The sequence below is a fragment of the Elgaria multicarinata genome, chromosome 5 (assembly GCF_023053635.1).
Source record: "Elgaria multicarinata webbii isolate HBS135686 ecotype San Diego chromosome 5, rElgMul1.1.pri, whole genome shotgun sequence".
In the NCBI taxonomy this organism is placed as follows: domain Eukaryota; kingdom Metazoa; phylum Chordata; class Lepidosauria; order Squamata; family Anguidae; genus Elgaria; species Elgaria multicarinata.
In genome coordinates, this window is record NC_086175.1 from 70,611,024 (window position 1) to 70,633,523 (window position 22,500).

The 22,500-nt window shown below is 42.4% G+C and overlaps 1 protein-coding gene across 1 annotated transcript; it reads right to left on the reverse strand.

Moving 5' to 3' along the window:
- Window positions 1-253: 253 nt before the first annotated feature.
- On the reverse strand, window positions 254-22,500 carry LOC134398941 (interferon-induced GTP-binding protein Mx2-like). The gene is made up of 14 exons (XM_063126608.1): window positions 22,413-22,500; window positions 20,880-20,966; window positions 19,746-19,941; window positions 18,408-18,545; window positions 17,525-17,679; window positions 16,215-16,353; window positions 14,707-14,905; window positions 12,426-12,501; window positions 9,540-9,662; window positions 7,634-7,778; window positions 7,004-7,162; window positions 5,152-5,228; window positions 2,938-3,171; window positions 254-1,132 (listed from the first exon to the last, which is right to left on the reverse strand). The coding sequence occupies exons 2-14, from the start codon at window positions 20,952-20,954 to the stop codon at window positions 902-904; spliced, it is 1,947 nt and encodes a 648-aa protein (XP_062982678.1). The 5' UTR covers window positions 20,955-20,966; window positions 22,413-22,500; the 3' UTR covers window positions 254-901.

A 22,500-nucleotide genomic window follows, 5' to 3' on the forward strand; every position in this document is an offset into this window, starting at 1 on the left:
GGCCTGTCTAAGGGAAACTTTAAAAAAGGACAGAAAGGTGAAAAACATCTTTGTCTCTCCTCCCAGCCTGATAGCAAAAGTGGAGGTTTTTGTCTAGCGGGCAGCAACCCCATAGGCTTACACCCTTAGTAAGCATTTTATGCACTATGATATTATTTCAAATAATCAGTCATCTAATTCAAATGGAGAAGGAGAAATGAAACATCAAAATCTCAAACTAAGAATATGGGGAGAAATATCAATTTGAGACAAGTCCAGCAATGATAACTTTATTTTAAAAGGTAAGCACATTCTTTCCACAGCAAATACACAACTCTCAGCCTTTGAAGTCACAGGGCTAACTCACAGGATCAATAAATGCATGGAATGTTTAAAAAAGAATTCTGTCAAGTTATAAATTCAAATCCACATTTTCCAGGAGGAAAACACACATGCAGGTTAACAATTTGGCCACTTTTTTCATTTTTTTGTAATTTGATCATATCTAGAATTGGTTCACGATTTCATTTTTACAGAATGTAAATGTTTAGTCATTTCTAGATTTGGAAACCAGTCTGTACACAGTGATAAGTTATATACCCTGGTACACCATGTGTATCCCATGAAGGGGAGATCACTGTTTTCCAGTGGTTTCTTCCCATATATAAAATGGTCTGTACGCTTGAAAATCATATGTAATAATAATTAGTAGTTATTACAGTTTGTTTGGATATCACCTTCTTTGTTATGTCACACATCTGATTTTGAATGCATTCTTCAAGTGTGATAATTAGGGTATTAGCGCCTAATTTTGTATTTTAAAAAACAATTTTTGATTAGGAAAAAAACCCTTTATGCATTACTCAAGCACTGAATGGGACTCCCTACCACCTGCTACTGGAAACATGGAAACACCTCTCATTTAAACAGGGAATTTTGCTAAGCGCTGTCGAGCTTTGGTAAGACGGTCGATCCTTTCCTTTAGGGTGGCCCTCATATCAGCAGCATCTTTCTGCTCCTGAAGCAGAGTCCCATACTGATCTTTATCTTGCAAGAGCGTCAACATGGCATTCTGTAACTTCTCGGCATAATCCTGGAGAATGTATGTCTGAACTATCATGGGAACCTGGGTGCCAAGACGGGTTCCAGCACTCTGAAAATAGAACGAGATTTAAAAAGAAAAAAACCTGAACAAAAAAATCAACAAACCAGGAAGCATTGCAAATAGAGCACCATCATTAAACATGGATTCTTGGTCAAAAAAAAAAGAAAGCAAAGAATAAAACAAAGCGAGCAGCATGAAGGCCAAACCAGATCATACCTATCCAAATCCATAACAAGACTTCTACTCCCCTACTCATAGATCATCTTTCCCTAATACACTACATCTAGAGCAGGGATAGGCAATGTGGTCCCTGTGGGCATCAATGCGTCCCAGACAGTCTTCTTGGCACCCTACTCTTTCCACCTTTTCTTTTTAATTAACACACTTTCTTATTGGCAGCTGGGATTGCTGTGAAATATCTTTTGTTGGTACTGAAAAGCATGGGTTTAAAAAAGTTGTTTACTGGCGGGGAAGGCAACGGCAAACCACAGACATGGTGTTGTCATGGCAACCATAAAATCCCCAGCTGCTCCAGTGGTCTTGTAGGTTTGAAGGAGTTGTTTTTTGTGTTGGGTCTCAAACTCCATCTTGGTCTTATACTCAGGGTAGGTTATCTGTTATTTGCTATGTCTGCCATGACAGCTATTTTCTCATGGTTCCCAGGACAGTTTCTCAAGTTGCCCAATGTGCCAATTCTCCCAAAAGGTTGCCAACTCCTGATCTATGGAGACAGGCCTATTGTTGTCAAGGCAGCCAGGAAATCCAGACAAAGTGATCTTGTTGTGTATGGTGCTGATGATGTTCTACAAGACCAAAAGCCTTGCGGTCCTCAACACCACTTCTGAGGCAATCTGTATGCTCAGGCTGGGTGACGGTCCACAGTAGACTATCGGACAAGCCATCTGAGCAGGAAGATGGAATATTTATGGACAATAGCTACTCTGCCTCCTCGGATTGGACAGCTCCACTGCTATTCTCAGTGCCCTGAACTATGACTTTGGGACACCTGGTCAGGTGGGATACTGAGCTACACAACAGGGAGAGTAGGAACAGGACAGATAAGCTATTTTGTTTCTTGACCCAGGCAAGAGGCTGAAAAATTGGCCGCATTTCCCCCCCCCCGCCTCTTTTTTAGCATTAAGCCTTATGGAGACACAACCAGGCCACGAAGGCAAAGCGGGGAACAGCAGAACAACTTTTTTCATTGCACTGGCCAGCAGTGCTTTTATGTTTTATTTATTTTAAAACCCCAAAATTAAATTAATAAAAGTATGATATGTATAAAAATTATCTCAAGCACCAGAAAAGAAGCAAGAAGCGATTTCTTGTAAGAACAAGTGAATCCAAAGAAATAACCTGAATATCAGAGTTCAGACATTCTAGAGTGGAGGATGGATATCAACTTATTTGTTTAGTTTTAAGTTTTGGTTAAGGAATTCTGCTTCATTATTTTTTTGGTGGGTCTGTTTGTATTTTGTTCTGGCCTCAACACATGTTGGGCTATGTATCAACTACCTAAGCAGCAAAATTCATGTCCAATCCACTGCTGTATAACTCAGATTTTCATCTTCAGTGAAACACAACATAAACAGTATACAGGATACGCGGGAGAAATACTTAGCAGTAAAAGGAAGAGGCGGCATGGCATGAAAACAAGGTATGATCAGTTGCCAATGGATTCATATAGGGAAAATTAAAGCAGTAACATATGCAAATCTAGAGGACAACATAACAAATAACATAATGCCCAGCTGGAGCAGAGCATGCTGTATTATATGTTATTGATAGCATTAAGACTGTTCCAAGTTGCAATTTTGTGAGATATGGCTATAAGAAAAACAGCTGGAACTCACTTTGAAGTAGGCATTCAAGTGGTAGGCCATTTCTTCCATGGAGCATTGCTTTGCAGCAGTCAGAACACGGTGTGCCCTTAAAGCTAGAAAAGTTGTACTTTGGGCTCTAACATCCTTTAAATCTCCACTGTATATATCATCCTGACAGTACACAATACTTTCCAGTTTAAATTGAGAGTTGATCATAATTTCTGCTTCGTCCTCTTGCTTCAGTTTTATATCTTCAATATTGTTCTGCATGATAAAAAAAATCCTTTCTTATTTTTTTTGTCCCAGGTGAATTGGAAGATTAGAACTCATTCAGTGTACCAAGTATGTAAAAGTGAGGCTCAAATATGAACATATAAAAGTGCTGTACCAAGATGGGCTATCATTGGTTCATTTAGCCATTCCCAATGTGGTGCCCTGCACATGTTTTGGACTACAACTCCTATCAGCCCTAGCCAACACGGCCAGTGCTTTGTAATTCTGGGAGTTGTAGGCCAGAACATCTGTAGGAGAAGACTGTTTTAGCTCAGTGATGTCTACTTCAGGGATGGGCAACTTTTTCAGCCACAAGGGTGGCACACACACACACACACACACACACACACACACACACACCCCTTAGCATGGAGGAATGAGGAGGTTTAAACTCCCTCTCATCTGCTGAGATCAGGGTATAGGTTTCAGTTCTCTCTCTTCAGATTGCTGGAGGAGGTTGAGAGGCTTTAACCTCATCTTCTTTGCACAATCCCAATGCAGATTGCTAATGCATATGGGGAAACAGCGATCTGCAGTCTGCAGGTTGCCCATATATAATCTACACCAACTGACAGCAGCTACTTAGTCTCTAGTAGAGGTAATCCCCAAAGATGCTTGGAACTGGAGGTGCTAGGAAATGAGCTCTAGCTATTTTTCAAACATTGGTGACTGCAACATATGAAGATAAATATATGCATTATAAAGCACTTTTGTACACTGGAAAGAATAGGAGATGGACAAGGTCATACTCCTGTGCAAACATTTGCAATGCACTGATTACAGCTACATTTCATGATACAAATGACAAAACATGTTAAAAGTTGTTTTGGACTCAGAAGTCCATTCTGGAGAGACATCTCAGAAAGATAACATGGTTAATGGTACTGAAAGCCACTGAGAAATACAAACAGGGACATACTCCCCACCATCATTTTCGTGGCCTAGATTGTCCACCAAGGGGACCAAATCAGTCTCCACCCATAACCAGGCCTGAAGCCAGACTGCAATGGGTCTAGACAATCCTCCTAATCCAAAGCCCTTGGAGCTGAGAATCCACCATATGCTTGCTGAAGAATAACATGTAACCGGAAGTCGTCTGCCAGCAAAGCAAAACAATCTACACATTTCAGGACCTCACAGATCATATCTCTAGGCAATGAGTCAAATCCTAGCTGCAGCTCTAGACTATGCCTTAATTAATATGTTCAACAAATTAAACCCATCAGCACACACACACACTCATTCTCTCATGGTTCAAGCATACTCATGCACAGAGAGGGACCTAAACTGAGAGGGACATACAGAGACAGATGATGATAGTTGGCCCTGACCTCAAATAGCTGCTGCGGCATGCTCTAGGATGCCCCACTGTGACCGCTTATCTTCCCCAGACAGTAGTGACCAGGTTTATCATGTAAGAGTTGGCCTGGCCAGGACCAAAAGGTTCAGGGAGATCCTACCATCATGCTTTGGGCAGGGACATGTACCACTGATGGTCTTGTTCACGGACAGCTGCTGCCCACTGCCCAGTCCCTAGATCTCCATGAACCTCTTCGCTGCTCTTAGCCATCATAGCATTACCTTCAGCAACAGATGACAGCAGTTTACATTTTTCATCCAGTCAGCCCACTTGCACACAAACTGACTTTTCCCTGGCCTTAATCTCCCCTCAGTATGTATCCTCAACAAAATGTATTAAAATTGAAAATAAATACATTATTTGGAAGGGAAAACCTCAGCTGTCCCCACTTTTGCTCAGCAACCAAATCTGAAAGCAAAAAAGCCTCACTGTTCCGTCTTCCTCATCCCGCTCCTTATATTAGTTGGCAACCCTAGATGCAGCAGAGCTAGCACTGGATAGTGGCAAGCAGACGTACAGGGCTAACCAGGTCTTTGTAGATCTGTTGCAAGTTCTTTGATTGTCTAGGAAAGCCCTTCATTCATGGTATGACAAACTGTATCACCTCTTACCTGAGCGGCTCTGCGGAGATAGTGAAAGTTATTAAAGTGTTGGTTGGCAGTTTCAACAAATGCGTCCCGCACGAGTTCTAGAAATCAGAGAGAATGACAGAAGCATTAAAAGAAGAACTGTGGCTGTAACTTCCAAGCAATACCTGGAAGGTTCAACACTATGGAAATGTGCTCAACTCACATTCTACCCACACACATATATTCAAATCAGGAGAACTGTACAATGTGGGGGAAGGAGCAAAGCCTCTTAGTACCATCTTATTTTTGTATTATTATTTTAATCTGCCCAATAACAAGTCTTCTCTGTGTGGATTACAAACAGTTAAAATAATCAATTACATTACAAAAAAACCCCAAACCCAACAGCACAGGAACATATATATATATGAACAACCATGAAAATCTAAAAACTAAATGTTTAAAATGCCTGGAATAAAAGAAGTCTTCACCTGGTGCAGATGTCAGGTGAGGCTCCTTATGGAGTGCATCCTGTAAATGGGGTGCCACAACTGAGAAGGCCTTTCTCTCGTAGCCACCCACCAACTTCATTTGGTAGGGTCACCCAGAGCAGGGTTTCCAAAGACAACCCAGGTGTTGTTAGTACATACGGGAGGAGAGATTCCTTTAGATACTCTGGCCCCAAGCCATTTAGGGCTTTAAAGGCCAACACCAGCACTTTGGATCGAGCTCAGAAGCTAACTGGAAGCCAGTACGCTAGTGAAACACTGGTGTCATGTGATCATATAGCCTAGCGGCTCTGTTTTGAACTAACTGAAGTTTCCCAGTCATCTTCAAAGGTATCTCCCATGTACAAAGCATTGCAATAATCCAACCAGGAATTTGCCAGGCTATCTCTGTCCAGATAAGAACATAGCTGGTATATCAGCATAAGTTGAAAAAAGGCGTTCCTTGTCACCTCAAGTGACAATGACAGATCCAGGAGCATTTGTGCACCTGTTCTTTTAGGGGAAAGAGGGTGAACACTGCCCAATTGTGCAGATGAACCACTTGGTTACAGAACCATCTTGTCTGGGTTGCGCTTCAGTTTATTTACTCTCATTCATTATCCTGCTCAGACAGATTTAGGAGATCCACTGTCTCATAAGAACATAAGAAGAGCCATGCTGGATCAGACCGAGGGTCCATCTAGCCAATACTCTATTCACACAGCGGCCAACCAACTGTTGGCCAATGACCAATAAAGCAGGACATGGTGCAACAGCAGCCTCCCACCCATGTTCCCCAGCAACTGGTGCATATAGGCTTAATGCCTCAGATACTGGAGATAGCACAAAGCCATCTTGGCTAGAAGCCATTGATAAGCCTTCTCCTCCAGGAATTTAGGTTAGAGAAAAAGTTCAGGAAGAGCTGGGTGTCATCCGCATACTCATGATGTCTCAGCCCACATTCTCAGCAAACCTTTCCCAGTGGTTCATGTAGATGTTGAACATCTTGGATAAAACTGAGCCCTGTGGAACCCTGTGACATAATTGCCATGGAACAGAGCAGTAAGCGCCCAGCACCATCTTCTAGAAACAGCCAGCTAAGTAGGAATGGAAGCACTGAAAACCAATGTCCCCAACTCCCAACTCAGACAGCCATTCCAGAAGGATACCATGTTTGATGGTATCAAACACCACTGTCTAATGGCATCAAAAGTTGTTTTCTTACCCCCGCCTCCCAAAATAGGTAGTCAAGGCAGCTATAATTACTCCCTCAGGCTGCAATCCAATACACACTTACAAAACATCGAAATTATACACTCCAGACTACATGATACAGTCACTCACGAAAGTACTTTACATAAATCAGATGTTAGGAATGGGACCCAAGTTACTGCTGCAGAACTTACCCGCGACATCCTTCAACATCTCAAGAGCTGGCGACCGTAACATCACAATGTGCTGCCTTACGATGTCCTCAAAGGTCTTGTAACTGACAAACCCTGGGAGTTCTTTGCCACGATATTTCTTTTCAAAGCTATGTACTTCTTCGTTCATAATGTCTCTGACTGTAAGAGTAAGACAACTTGTATTAATTATTTAGCCTTGAAGTCACAAGGCCCAAATCGGGCATATGTTAATAATGATTGCCCCTGTGAAAACTGTAGGGCATTCAAGGAACCCAGGTCATTGCTGCAGCCCTTCAGCTTTGGAATACTTTCATTCTGCAGCTATGACCACGACCCTGGTCCATCCGCAAAGGAGTGTGCCATGACGCACAACCACAATAAACCTGGAAAAAATCTGGTTGTTCAGAACCTCTTCTTGTGAATGGGATGGAGGAGCGGTGTGTGTGCACTGCTGGGCAGTTCCATACCCTCTTCCCCTGGTTGCGTCACATTATAACCAACTTAGGTCAGAATGAGTAAACGTAAACACTTGTTTAGGGGGGGGTATTCAACCTGAATATATGAGTGCTCAGGGTGAAACAAGGTATCTGTTTGTAGAGAAAAATGTAAGATCTTCAAAACTGGGTTTACCATTTTGCGCATTTTGATTTACCTCCTCCTGCCAGTCATTAAAGAATTGTCGCATTGTTGTGAACAATCTTGTTTTTTTCTTATCCCTTAAAACTTCTTGTCCTTCCGCTTTTTCTGTGAGATCCTTATTAAAAATCTTGATTTTCTATAAAAAGAGAGGAAAGTGCAGGCTTTAAAAAAATATGTCTGCGCAGCTAAAATGTGCACACTTTGAAATCCCCCCAAATGTGAGACATTATGCAGAAAAGATCTAGGTTTGCAATCAAATGCTATGTGCAAATGAAGTTTTACATAGGATAAGTAGATGGGGGAAGAGAATCTACAATGGGTAGAGTCCCTTTGTATCTAGGTCAAAAGCACGGCTCCCATCGCTTCTCTGTCACCGCTCCGACATCACTTCCTGAAAACAGGAAGTCATTAGCCCCATTCAGTCCGGTATGAGAGAACAGCAACCGGACTTTCTCTGGGGATTTTTGTGGCGCAACAAAGATCAGAAGGGGCTGAAGATGCGCGAGAGGTAGTCAACGTCATGTGAGCAATCCGTGAGTGCCCAGGAACGAGCGTGCAGTAAAACGCTCATCGGATGGAGCTTTCTATTGCAGAACAACAACAACAGTGGAGTCTCTTCAAGCTATTAAAGGGACAGCCGGGGATACAGACAGCAGGTAGCCTCCCTATTAGCTTTTTGGGCAACTCAGCTGAAGGGTTATGGCATAGAGCTGGAGTCTCCGAAGTGCTACCTGTAGACACCTCTCTTGGTGCCTCCTGAATTTTGTTTTATTTTATAACCGAGAGACTGGCATTCTTAAAAGCACTGTGCTGGTGTCCAGCACCATTTTTATTCCCAAGAATATATCAGAGTGCTAACCCACACCTGCAGGCATTTTGGCACGGGAGAGGGATGCTTCTGAATGTTCCCCGCTTCCGTGATTGGCACTCACGGGACACATGGCAGTGATGTGTACCAGGAGCACGTGCAGCCCGTGACACTGCTTGAGCATGTGGATCAGCAGAAGTGGGCGGTGCTGGCCAGATGGTGTTGCTAAGGGGTGCAGATTTTTTTTACTGACTTGTAAATCTGCACAAGCGCAGATGCACAGCAACACATGGGGGGGATACAAACACTGCTGAATATGTGCTCCTGCGAGGAGATATGTTTGTATTTAAAAAAAAAAAAGCACACTCAGCCACAAAACACCACGATACCCATCCAAAACATGTGGCAGAAATGGTGGACAGGTCCACTCTTGCACACCTCCGATACACATGCACATGCCCCTCACAGCTGATTGGCTGTTTGCTGAGCCCAGAACTCACGGCAAACAGCAACAACTTCACAACGGAGAGACATGGTGTGGACTGCTGGCAACAAATACTGTATTTCTGTTAAATAAATCATGACACGTTGTAATATGTCACGTGTTGTTGTTGTTCATCTGAGGTTGTATTTACCTAGTTTTTAGACCTGTTAAGGAGCAGATGATTGTTATTATGTCCTGATATGTAAAATCATACAATTCCAAGAGGGTCTACTTTCTTTTTCACACGACTGTATGTGAAAGGGTGGATTACTTGTACAACAAGAAATGAACGCCTGCAGCTGGGTCCCTAGAACTTCACATTGTTCCAGAGTTTTCAGTGCCACTGAAGCACATGTTTCTCAGAGCACTGAACAGGCAGTTCGTGTGTTTGGCCTTTCGTTACTTCAAAGATATGCAAATTGCAGTGAAGTCGGGAAACATCTAATAGTCTTCAAAGCCTAGAATTCTTCTAAAAAAGTTACATATTGATTTCTAGACAAGTAATTCTACATTTCCTAGTGTTTTGCATTTAGTATTTCAGGCATTCTAGGAATATAATTTGAAAGCCCACATTTCTTTATTGCCCCACCCGTGATGGTGCTTACTTCTACGAGGAAAAGCATCTTTTCGTCCATAGTTTCAGGCACACCTTGGCCACATTGCTGCAGCTTCGCATTTGCTGCCTCAAGTTTGTCCTTTATTTGCTTTTCTAACGTTGGTAGCGATTTCTGAATGAAAGAGAAAGAACGACGTTCAGTCTTAATCCCATGAAATAGTGTTTCAACATCACTTATTAGGATGGATTCACAGCATCATTTCTGGATCAATCTGACATTTTGACTGAGATTGGTGTTATTGCACCTGCTGGACGCTGGTGAGGTAGAGAAACCGCTAATTTCCTTCCAGATTAGTAGTTGCCAAAGCATGCTAACAACCTCCTTTGTTCCCAAAAAGACTGGGCCCACGGACCGGTCTTATGACCTGAGCAAATCAAGATGAAGAAGCAAGAGACAACTTGTGTAGGCACCACCACTGCCCTGTCCTCTTGCTGCCGGACCCTCCCCCCCCCTTACACTTGCTGCTGTGCGGCTGGAGGAAGCGGCCCCCTGGGATCTTGCAAGGCCTGGCCGGGCTCCTGTGCGATCTCTTGGGACCGCTTCTTCCAACTGTGTGGCATTCACTGAGAGCGACATGTGGGCGGTGGGTATTCCAGGCACCCCTGCCAGCTGCTTGATGGGTTCAGCAAATGCCTTGCTGGAAGAGCTGCTAGTGATGCTTTCTGGCAGACCTGCTGGTGGAGGAGAAGGCAGTGGCCCATCCACGATAGGGTGAGGGGTGGGGTGGGCAGCACAATTTGCTGTTCCTCTGCCTGATGTAAGCCCATGTAATGGTAGAGCCAGCCCTGTGCATGTGTGAGCAAGCACACACACAAACACACATACCATGAATTGCCTAAGAGAAGTTGGCTTGGGCAGGAAATTGTCCCCTCTTCAAACTATTTTCTTTTTATATAAATAATTGTTCTGATGTGTGCTTTTACTTGAAACACATAGTTAAGAGACATATAGCTTTATCACACCAGCGTTATACTGTGCAATCACTGCGAATAGCATGCAAAGGACTCAGAAGTTTTCCACCTTATAATCTGCTTTGATTGTGAAGTACTCCCATGCATCCTGCTTTAATTGTGCTTCAAAGCCAAAAGATTCACCATATTTAGCCCCTACTTTTTGAGCGTATCTTCCGAGCTGCAGCTGGAGTGCAAGATCAGGATTTTAAAGAAATGCTTACATCTGCGTAAGCTTTAAGATAAAAACACCAAAATTGGCACAGTAATAGATATTAGGGAGAGCTTTAAGCGTACCAAATTTGAATTGAATTGGGTCATCTGTTGATTTTTTAATATATTTTTTTTACATTTCCCCCCTTAAACTCACTTCCTGGTATGCAAAGGGTCGCTGTCGCCCGGTAGCAAAAACAACAACCGTGAAAGCTTAGCGCTATGGGGATAATCCGAGGGAAGCAGGTACGTGGGATGAAGCTCTTAGACAGAAACCACACCTGACATACAGTATATCACCATTTTAATTTATTTATTTATTCTTTTAAAAAAGTGAGTTCAAAATAAGTTTTGGGAGGGGCTGTTTAATATTTCTGTCCTCTACCCATTTTTCTACTCAGGATTTCTCCTTCCAAGCTGCTTCCCCCATCCCACCCCTGCCCCCAAAAATCCAAGGGAAAAGCTGCTGGGAAGAGGTGCAATTTTAAATAGAAAAAGAACCATAAGGGAAAGGGTAAATTAACCCCTCCACTCATCTTCTCTCAAGATAGTAGCTTCAAAAAACAAATAAAAAGCTGGAGGAAGATACATTCAGCCACCTGTCATATGTAGTTTCAGCCTCAGAGACAAACTATATTTGACCAGAAAGATCCACAAAGCAGTTGCGGGGAGGGATTTGGGACCAATTTGGGCCACGGTGTGGTAGGAAGTGAAGTTTCCATCTGTGCTCATTCCCCAGACCTAATTAACCTTCCTCCACTGCTGCTGGGGGGGAAATATACAAACACAATATGAGGGCCTGTGTATTTCCCCCTCTGCAGCTAACAGCAGCCCCAAAGGAGGAAACTTGTTCTGGGGAATGGGTGGCAGGAGGAGGGTTAAGCCCCTTCCCCAGCTGCAGCCCCAATCCAAAATCACCTGCACCGGAAAATAAAAGAGCAAACAGGAGCAAAGATCGTAAATTATTATTATAATAGTTAATTTTGTATAAAGCAGATAATATTTCTGTAACCCTTACTAGAAGGATAGCTGTATTAGCAGAAAAAACAATGAAGAGTCTGGTGGCACCTGAAAAACTAACACCTTTATTCTGGTATAAATATCTGGCACAAACCTATTCCACAAAAAATTATGCCGGAATAGATTTGTTATAACATATTGGTGTTGGTCCCACCAAAGAGAGAAACTAGTGCTTACTTTGACTGAGCAAAGGTCTGTAATCAAAAGTATGTGAATGTTCACTTCACAATATAAGTTAGGTGTTTCCACATTTTCGTTTGAAAAGTGCAATATCAAGTCGGGAAGTTTCCACACAGTTATACCAAGGTATGATATTACGAGAAACCACCTTTGTTTGACAAATTCTATACATGAGCAGATGCTCACACATAACTTCCTTTATTCACATCTATAGGCAGGACCAGCAGAATACCCAGTAGCATAGCCACACACACCCCAGTAATAGTTACTTTGTATCTTCTGGAATTCCAAATGTTGTAAACCGCCCAGAGAGCTTCGGCTGTGGGGCGGTATATAAATGTAATTAAATAAATAAATAAATAAATAAATTTCAAAGCACTTACAAAGATCAGTTCTTAAACGAAATCAGTGTTCTCTTACATTAATTATTATTATTATTATTATTATTATTATTTATTTATATAGCACCATCAATGTACATGGTGCTGTACAGAGTAAAACAGTAAATAGCAATGTGCTCTATCAGCTCCTGAGTAAGCCTGTCTGCCAGCAGTGGGATAGTAGCTCTGCCTTCCGCCAAAAGAGAGCTGACAGGAAATAAATAGAAGAATCACATATAAAACTATGGCTCAAAGTATTGTTTGGATCTAGATAGACAATTCTCTGCATTCTTTCATTTGGGGCTGGTTTGAACACTATCTTTGGGTGGATTTGTCCCATCACATGGCAGAGAAATTATTTATTAAATTTATATACTGCCCCATAGCTGAAGCTCTCTGGGTGTCTGGAAACCAGTGTCTGGAAACTGTTTTGGGATGGATGAGGGTGAACAATCTGAAACTTAATCCAGACGACATGGAGGTACTGTGGGTGGGGAAACCAACTACTTCGGATGGAGGTTTACAACTGGTCTTAGATGGGGTTGCACTCCCCCTAAAAGACCAAGTACGCAATTTGGGAGTCCTCCTGGACTCTGAGCTAACTGGGGAAGCCCAGGTGGCTGCGGTGTCCAGGAGTGCATTCTACCAGCTTAGGCTGGCATGCCAGCTGTGGCCCCTATCTGGAGAGGATGGACCTTGTCTCAGTTATCCACACACTAGTCATGTCCAGGCTAGATTACTGTGATGCACTGAATGTGGGACTGCCTTTGAAGACCGTTCCAAAGCTTCAGCTAGTGCAGAATGTGGCTGCCCGAGTATCGGAAGGGGTCAGGCAATTTAAATATATAATGCCAATATTGCACCAGGTGCACTGGTTACAATCAATCAATCGTTTGTTACAGTCGCAGAACAGCAAAATCAATATAGAACATACAAAAGATAAAAAGTGACATGAAAACAAAATACAGCTTCATGGAATGTGTTTCCGAGACTAATTCAACAAAGAGCTGGTTTTGACCTTTAAAGCCCTAAATGGTTTGCGACCTAACAGGGATCTACACAACAGCTTTAAAACGGTTTATAACAGTACTGGCAACTGTTGGGGCCCAGGACACACTCCATATACAGGTTTCAAAACATTTTCAAAGTGTTTTAAAACGCTTTAAAAGCAGTCGTGTAGATCCCCACCTAGTTACTTGAAGGACCGCCTTCACTCATATCAGCTTGCCCACACTTTAAGATCAGAAAGAGAGGCCCTTCTCATTTGCCCACCTTTAAGGGCAATTAGGCAGGTGTCCACACGGGAGGGGGCCTTCTCTGCAGTGGCTCCAAACCTCTGGAACAAACTTCCATCAGAGGTCTGCTATGCACCTCCCTTGCAGGCTTTCAAGAAAACATTTTATTTTACTATGGCCTTCCCATGATGTATACTGTTATTGCTGATATTGTTCCTGCTGGTTTTATTGTTTTAATTGCTATTTTATTGTTAACATGTTTTTACTGCTTTTAATATTTTATTGTTTTTAATATTTTATGTATTTTATTGTTGAAAGCCACCTTGTGAGAACCAAGAAAAATTTTAAATAATAATTTAAATAATACTCCTTTCGTCGCCAGCTGAAGACCTTTTTATTCACTCAGTACTTTAACACTTAATTTTAACGTAAATTTAAATTATACTGTTTTAACTCTGTATTTTAACCATATCAATTTTGCTGTGTGGTTTTATCCTGGTTGTGCTTTTTATACTGTATTTTGTAGTTGTGCTTTTAACCTGTTGGTTGTTTTATGATGGTTTTAATTTTTGTGAACCGCCCAGAGAGCTTCGGCTATTGGGCGGTATAAAAATGTAATAAATAAATAAATAAATAAATAAATGATATATTTTAAATAAACTGTAATTGCCTTAGTGTTATATTGTAATGTATTATAATTATGGTGATGGTATTAGTTTTGCAAAATGTTTTGAGCACAACGTATTGCAGAAAATGCACTATACAAATAAATTGGCTATGTTAACAGATGCAAATACAAAAATGGATGAAAAAGTGGAAGGCAGGTGTTTTTTAAAATAACATCTTCAAAGTCTCAGATATGGCATCTTTCACCGTGCAAACCAAACCTTCCAAAAATTTGGTGCAGTTTATACAAGTGTCGTCTTCCTCTAGCAATTTCTAAATGCCCAGGGCTTCCTTCCTTCTTCTCTAGGCCCACTTCATCCCATATCAATATGCTCAAGGCCCTTTCATTCTGAATCATTCCTCTGCACCTATCAAGCCACAGAACAGCCTAATGCTTCTGAAATTAGGGTGCACATTTGTTGCAGTCATTCACTTGATTCAGCATTAGATTTTAGCCAAGAAAGAACACAGTGAGGTATTCCTATTTGCATTCCTTTTTAAAAATCCCTACCTGAAAAAGTCATGCTCTTCAAAAAACGTTCTCTCTCTCTGGATTGCATCAGCCAAGCACACTTTCTCATCGATGTCCCTCTGCCCACGACATTTAACTATCATGTATCCTTTTCTCAGGGGAACTCTTTGATTGCGGACTATGTCAACTACCTCAATCTCTGTTCCCTTGTCAACCAGGTCAGGCTTGGTCAGGATGCCTGTGGAATCATAGGTGAATAATAAAGGAAAGGTTTATTTTATTGATAAAAAGCAGGACTTACTATGATCCGGACCTCATGCCTAAACCCCCAACTGCCCAATTATTTGGTTGTGTCCCAGCATCTGCACAGATTTTTCCCCCATTCTAAAAGGTTGCAACGCCTCTCCTAACTACTGGCAATTAAAGCTTTGAGCTAAAATACGCTGGTATGTTTGGCAGTTTTGGTAGCTTTGGCCCCGCCCCCTTTCTGCTATTTCTCTATACAAATTTATTTATTTCATTTCTATACCACCCAATAGTCAAAGCTCTCTAGCCGGTTCACATATAGTGTTCACAACTACACAGAGCGGCAGAATCAGTTACCTAGGGAGGTTGTGGGCTCTCCCACACTAGAGTCATTCAAGAGACAGCTGGACAACCATCTGTCAGGGATGCTTTAGGGTGGGTTCCTGCATTGAGCAGGGGGTTGGACTCGATGGCCTTGTAGGCCCCTTCCAACTCTGCTATTCCATGATTCTATGAATTATCCAGGCGTGTAAACTCAGCCTGCCATGTAAAGTGTCACGGTGGAATGTTTCTTCAGATCCACCAGCAAGAAGTCCTTCCTGGCTAATGGATCCATCTTCCTTGGATCTCTGTTTAACTAGGGTGACCATATGAAAAGGAGGACAGGGCTCCTATATCTTTAACAGTTGCATTGAAAAGGGAATTTCAGCAGGCGTCCTTTGTATATATGGAGAACCTGGAGAAATTTTCTCTTCATCACAATAGTTAAAGCTGCAGGAGCTATACTGCAGCTATACTGTGACCAGATTTAAAAGAGGGCAGGGCACCTGCAGCAACTGTTGTGATGAAGAGGGAATTTCACCAGATTTTCCATATATACAAATGACACCTGCTGAAATTCCTTTTTCAATACAACTGTTAAAGATACAGGAGCCCTGTCCTCCTTTTCATATGGTCACCCTAGTTTAACAGTCACACACAGCATTCATGGGGAAGCAAATTCTGCTTCCATGAGGAACTCACTGCCCTGTAACCAAACCCAGAAGTGGAGCTGCAACTGGTGGTTCAACCCAGAGTTTGGTGCAAACTAGAATGAAGGTACTCTTAGGAAGATCCTGTGGTGACTTCAAATATAATTGCCTCAACAGTCAGAAGCTAACCAAGTAACATGGGACTTTCAGCTGTGAGTCCCAGGTTGTTTTAAAAAAGCAAGCAGAAAGGTCTAACCTTGTATTAAAAATTATTTGCAACAATAACCATGGTTCTGCAATTAAAAAAAGGCAGGTGTTTCCTTGACTTACCAAGTGTTCTCTCTCCGGCAGGGTCTACCTCTTGAGCCATTTTCAGTGCCTCCGTAGTTGCAATGTCTACGTTACTCGGCACCACTACCAAATTGATCGTTTCTTGTTTGGTGATATATGTTTTGATTAATTTTATTATCTGTAACAAAAATGCAGACAATAGGACTTGTACTATATGTCACCCGATAATAAGGATAGGTACTGCCTTGAACAAAATTGGAACCATAAGACAACCTTTTCTACCATTGCTGTGGATTGACAATCATACTATTTTCACTGCAGCAATTGAGGACAGCATGGCTCTATCTCTCTGCAAACTCACAATGAGGCACTGTTAAATGCAGGAGGAGGAGCTGGCACAGTCTGCAGAGCACCCCATGTCCTGTCACTCATTCTCCTGTGTTAGGGCTCCTCTTTCAGTCCTTTGCAGATGTCGTTGTCCACATTAGGGAAAGCAATGTGTGGACAGGCAGTGAGTCCGTGCCTCCTGGCTAGACCTCTGACATGGCATCTCCCCCCGCCTTTTAGTACCTGTTCAGTACAACAACCACAAAGCTACATGCATACACTTGAATATGTCCAGGCTTCCAGACAATTAGGAATCCTGATTGCACGGGCACTTACTTGCTCAGGCTTCCCATTTGCAGCAACATTCAAGGAGAAGTGGTTTGTAAGATTCAGGGTTGGCCAAGGGTGGCACAGGACCACGCCTCATCCATACGTTTAGCCGTACACATGGACATCCACAAAGGCCCTTCCAGGGCCCATTTTTGAAATCAAAGTTAAAACCTTATTAAAGAGATACTACTGCTTCATATAATCATGTCTGGACAGATGTCTCAGTGCCTGTAAAGGGATGAAACTTTTCAGCCATTTTGTATTATGTTTTCGTTTTGCACAATGGTTGTTTTAGTGGCTGTTCTGACAAGAAGGTTCAAAACGGCCCAGAAACAGACACTTAAGATGAAAGGGAACCTAAAGCCTAAAAAAGTGGTGGGAAGGGAGAAACCTAACTGGAGAAAACAAAATTTGGACAGGTTTCCCTTCTGACAGGTTAAGAGGCAGTGGAAATAACATATATAAATAAAGCCAGCAAATAAGGTTGAGTGTATTGGATGCTAATGGAGAAAGAAGAAAGAGTTGAGATCTGGAGAAAGAAGCCAGGACAGAGAGGGCTGCAGTGGGCCCATATCTCAGCCACTGAACTGAGTGGGCTTCTGGGATATTACTGCTAAGCATTGGCTTGAATAGGGAAATAGGGAAATACTGATTTTCAGATCCTTCCAGCCTAGAACGTGCACTTATCTTACCTGCTGTCCAATATCTCGTGGCTGATCACCCACAGCCACTCTTGTAATCCCTGGGAGATCAATCAAAGTAAGGTCTGGAACATCTGGGGAGCTGATTTCCAGGCTAATTAAATTGTGGCTAATGCCCACTCCTTCACCAGCCATTGCATTCTGGGCTATATTACATGAGAGAAAGCAAAGAAATAGGCTAGATTACAGGAAGCTTTGCAATTTGTTTCAATAGACTAAAATGAACAATCAAGCATTCTATTAGGCAGAGGCAGAGCAAACCTACATGTCTTTGCCTCTTCTAGTTTCTTCCGTTGCCTTGTCTCTGCATCTGACCAGTGCTCCTAGGTCTGAGCTCCCATCAGGTGCAGAGACAGAGCTAGCCTCTGTCTTGGCTAAACTTGAATTACTGAGCGACAGGAGCTTGATTTCTGACCTCTGTCACTGGCACAAGGTCAGCATCAACCCCCTGCCCCTGGGTGGGGAGAGGGGTCCTGGCAATAACAACTTTTGTTTTTTGCCAAAATGTATTCATCCCTGCATATGCGACAAATGGCAATTTCACAAAGAGGGAGACAGAGAGGGATCTGCAATTAACACATTGTAAACTCTTATAATTGAGGAATACAAAACATCATTACACTGAAATACACAAATGTTACACATAGAGATATTTGGAATTTCTGTTTGATGCAGATGGAGACACCCAAGCAAACCTCTGTTTTACATAGAGCTTCCTGTCCCAATTTCAGTACTTGTTGAGCTGCACGGAGAGCTCATCTCATCCACACAAGGGCATAAGAGAAGCAAAAGAAAATAGATTTAGGCTGCAATTTTATGTACATTGAATATTCTGAGTCATCACACACAGAATTGCACCGTCAGTGACAGTTACCCCTTATGACTGCAGCTTCCACCTCTGATGGGCTCATCAGTTCTTGCACTGTGTCTAAATACTCGATTTCCCCTTCCCACTCCTTTTTGTGCTGCATTTTCTTCAGCTTGAGCTCTAAGGGACATCGGGTAACAATACCTATAAAAAAAAATTAAAAAGCAAGTTCACTTTTTGTATGGAAAATGAATGGAGGATGGTGATGATGATGAAGAAGAAAAAAGCTGCACTCCATTTTTTACAGAACAAAACAGCAAAAAAATAGAGAGCCTACAATATAAAAACTAACAACAGGGGAAAAAAATCAAATAAAAAGCAGCATAAAACCAATTTCATGGGAGATTTAAATTATTTAAAAGGCCTACAGGTGTGGGGAAACAATTTTATTTGGTGCCCTCACTGTAATAAAATTGGTGTCAGGCACTCCATAAGCATGGTACCACCACCAAGGTGGTACTCCCTCATCATCTGCCTCAGCATGGGGGACAGCCAGACGAGGACCTTCAAAGACACTCTTGATTTATTTATTTATTTATTTATTTATTTTATTTAGTTCCCACCTTTCTACCAAAGAAGGAACTCAAGGTTTACAGAATGACTTCAAATAGATTAAAATGATAAAACACATTAAAATAAAATTAAAACATAACAATTACAGAATAAAAGCAGCTTCCACCCAACAGACCTGATTACAGGCCAAAAGGCCTTCTTGTATAAAGCAGCCTTGCTTGCTAGTGGAAGGACGGTGGAGCGGGAGCAAACCTAGCTTCCCTTGGAAAGAAGTTCTTCAGCCTGGGAACTAGGGCTGTACACCACTTCAGGCCTGAAACCCGAATCCAAACCGAGGTGGGCCGATTCAGCCTGCCTCGATCCGAATCCAGATTGGGACTGGATTGGGCAGAGGCAGTCCAAAGCACTTTGGGCCACCTTGGGGCAATAGTGAGCCATTGCCTCTGCCTCCACAGTGACCCGAGCATCCAGCAGTCACCCTTCCTCAATGAGAGCTGTTATTTTAAACAAAGATGGGGGCTCTGTGGTTTCTTTGATCTAAAGTCTCAAACTAAGCCAGCTGTAAAGTTGGGCGCTCAGGAACCAGCAACAGCCAACCCACTTTGGGTGTCCAGATCTCGCTTTGGCTCAGGTTCCGAAGAGGGTCATCCCAGGCCCAAAGCACCCCGAGTCAAATCAGGGCTGATTTGGAACCTCTGTATCAGCCTCCGAAGCACATTGGAGGGGTTCCTACACAGCCCTAGTGTGAACCCTACAACAGATGATTGTATTTCCCTGATTTACAGAAATGTTAGACATTTCAAGGAGGAAAAGCTGAGAAGGTGTTCTTACCACTGCCCCTAGGAAGAGCGACTCCAGACAGTGCTTCTAGAACGGAGCTTTTCCCAGAGCTCTGGTCTCCAATCACAGCAATTGCCGGCAACGCCAAGTCCTTTTCCACTCCAAGGGCCCTCAGGGAATCAATGAGGTCAATACAAGGGCGGACTTTCTCCTCATACTGGCTGCACAAGGAGGCACTGGCTGCTTTCTGAGAGAAAAAGGAAGTGGCCTCTATGACTGAAACAGGAATTAGCTCTCCCAGTAAGCTATTGCAGACAATGATGACAAGACTCTGATGTAGCCATTTGTATCAGATTTGTTTAACTTTGATGATGACGGGGAGTAAAAATACTAATAAAAGAATGAATCATGGCTTATTAGTTGTGCCAATGTTTTCTTTATTTGTAAAGAAAATAAAAGCAATATTTACCAATAGTGCCCACTTTTAATTGTAAATGAAATGTACATTTCTAGGAATATGTGTGACTGAGAATCGTATTCAACACTCTTTTAAATATAAGAAACGATCACCAAACCTTTGAGGTTCAGACATACAGATAGATCAACCTGTCTTCTGGACTGTAATTTTGAAAGGCATGGAACTTTCCCTCACAACCACTACCAAGCTGGGATCGGGGACATTTCGATGGGAAGGACCCACAGGAGGACTGGCCCAACACCCTTTAATGGTTACAACAGCATCATGGATTCAGTCATAGACAAACAGCTCCCAAGCCACTGTAGCCACCTAGCAGGCACCTTAGTCAAATACACCAAAGCAGAAGGCATTTTAGAGCAGATAAGTACAAGTCTGAGAAAAAAGACCAAGTGCCAAATTGTGGCATATCTTAATGAACGGGATAACAATGCCTTTTCCCTCTTATATTTGCACAAAACATTCAATGGTACATGTGCACCTCTTTACATGTCCTTGTCACGCATATTACCAGCACATTAACCGTAAATATCTATGCTTTCTTTGCACCAGTGTTACTACTGGTATATCAGGTTCTGGATCAGTGTCCTGAAAAAGGTATACCTTGGATTTTAAAATGTATTTGGTCTTAAAGATATATAGTTGTGCATTTTTCCGGTATAGATTTTGGCAAAACTGGATATAATTTTGGGTATATTGAATGCCAGTACCTCACTGTGTTTTTTCTTCAGTGGAGATGGGCCCTTTTTCATGTCAAGCGTGACAGACATTTCCCTCTTAGCCATCAAAATATTTTCCTGGAATGAAAAACAGATAATTATGCCACAGGAAACATATGGTCTGCTGCTGCTGGTGGTTTGGTTTTTTTTACAAAAAGTTTTTAATCGTTTGTTCTGGCTTGCATGTGGCTTTCTAAGAGAGACTTTTGGGCCAGCATCTTCGGTAGCAGTGAATTGCTGTTGAACCACTTAAGCAAGCTAACATGACTGACCTCCGCCCCTGCCCAAGACCAGGTTAGTAATTAATATTTTTCACTGTTTGTAAAACCAATCATGACAGTGTTAAGGTGGTCAAATGACCCCCACCAAAAGACCCCCTTTCTGGGTGGAAAGTGTACACCAAGCACTCAAGGCACTGCCACCAGACCCCTCCTCCTTTCCCTCTGTTCATTAATAAAGAGTCATCAGAATGCAGTTGGCTGGTTGCTCAAGGTTGTCCTGCACTCACCACCCCCAGAGCAAGGTTAAGTCTGCTCAGCAAATGTAGCAGTTTCCAAAAACACAGCTGCTAAGGCTTGGATCCCAGATTATCCCAGACATTTCGGCGCACCGCTCCTTGTTATCAGGAAAACCATCCCAATGGTCAGCCAAGTCAGCTTCACCAGCCCTTGCATGGGGGACTTATCTGGTACAATAAGTTACATAAACAGGGCATAGTTGTCACAATATTATGTATTGTTAGCTGTTAGAAATAGTTTCATTTATGGAAAATATATAACTCTGCAATCAATAAGGGATGGGAGGAGGGAGGAGCCATGAGCTCATCAGGAGGGGCATGGGATGTTATAAAAGATGTTGGTTGTGGATGATGGGTAGAGAAGCTCGTCTTCGACCTGTGGAGGGTGAGTTTCCTCCTACAAGTGTAGTTCAATAAAGAAATGGTCACTGCATCTGGACTTGTCTGGTTTTCCTGTTCCCTCCCTTCTGGCTGGGTTTTTTACCCTAACAACAGTAATTATAAAGCAGAATATATGTAACATAATTAATCTTGACCATCTCTTATATAAAGAACTACAAACATCAAAAGTACTTGTAGCAGAAATGTGTATTGTTTCAAACTGAAGGGGAAAAATCTGGAGTTCCATTAATATTTGCTAAAAGAAAGCTGGGCACTCTTATCATCCCACAGAGGCTTTTTGCTGAGCATAATGCTACGACTGGGATGCTAATCCCAATATTGACATTAGAAACGGAAGTAAACAGGATGTCTTTAACATGCACACCCTGGAAACTATGCACACAGGGACACATGATGACTGAGCACGAACAGCAGCTTTTTCTGAACTCCTTTTCCCTGAAGTTATAGAAAAATAATGTGGTTGTGATGGAGCCTCCCTCTCTTCCAGTGTGTCTGCTTGAGAAGACGGAGCAGCCGACTTCCAGATCCCATAACTCCCCTGGAAGTTTGCGCCTCCGCCCATCATCTCCCCCCAAACGGTGACCACCCCGCAGTTTTAGACTCACTGGATTGTACCGTTTCTTTCCGTCTCCGCTCGGATGTCAAAGAAAGACGCTATTTTCCTTTCCTGTCCAGCAAGACTGAGGGTGGTTT

Excerpts from the sequence above, each read along its gene's own strand:
- LOC134398941 (XM_063126608.1), bottom strand. The coding sequence starts at position 20,954 with ATGGCTAAGAGGGAAATGTCTGTCACGCTTGACATGAAAAAGGGCCCA. Across the intron at positions 9,663-12,425 it reads AGGAGCTGATAGAGCACATT|AAATCGCTACCAACGTTAGA; the intron begins GCTATTTACTGT and ends TCTTTCATTCAG. Across the intron at positions 7,163-7,633 it reads AAATCAAAATGCGCAAAATG|TCAGAGACATTATGAACGAA; the intron begins GTAAACCCAGTT and ends TTACTCTTACAG.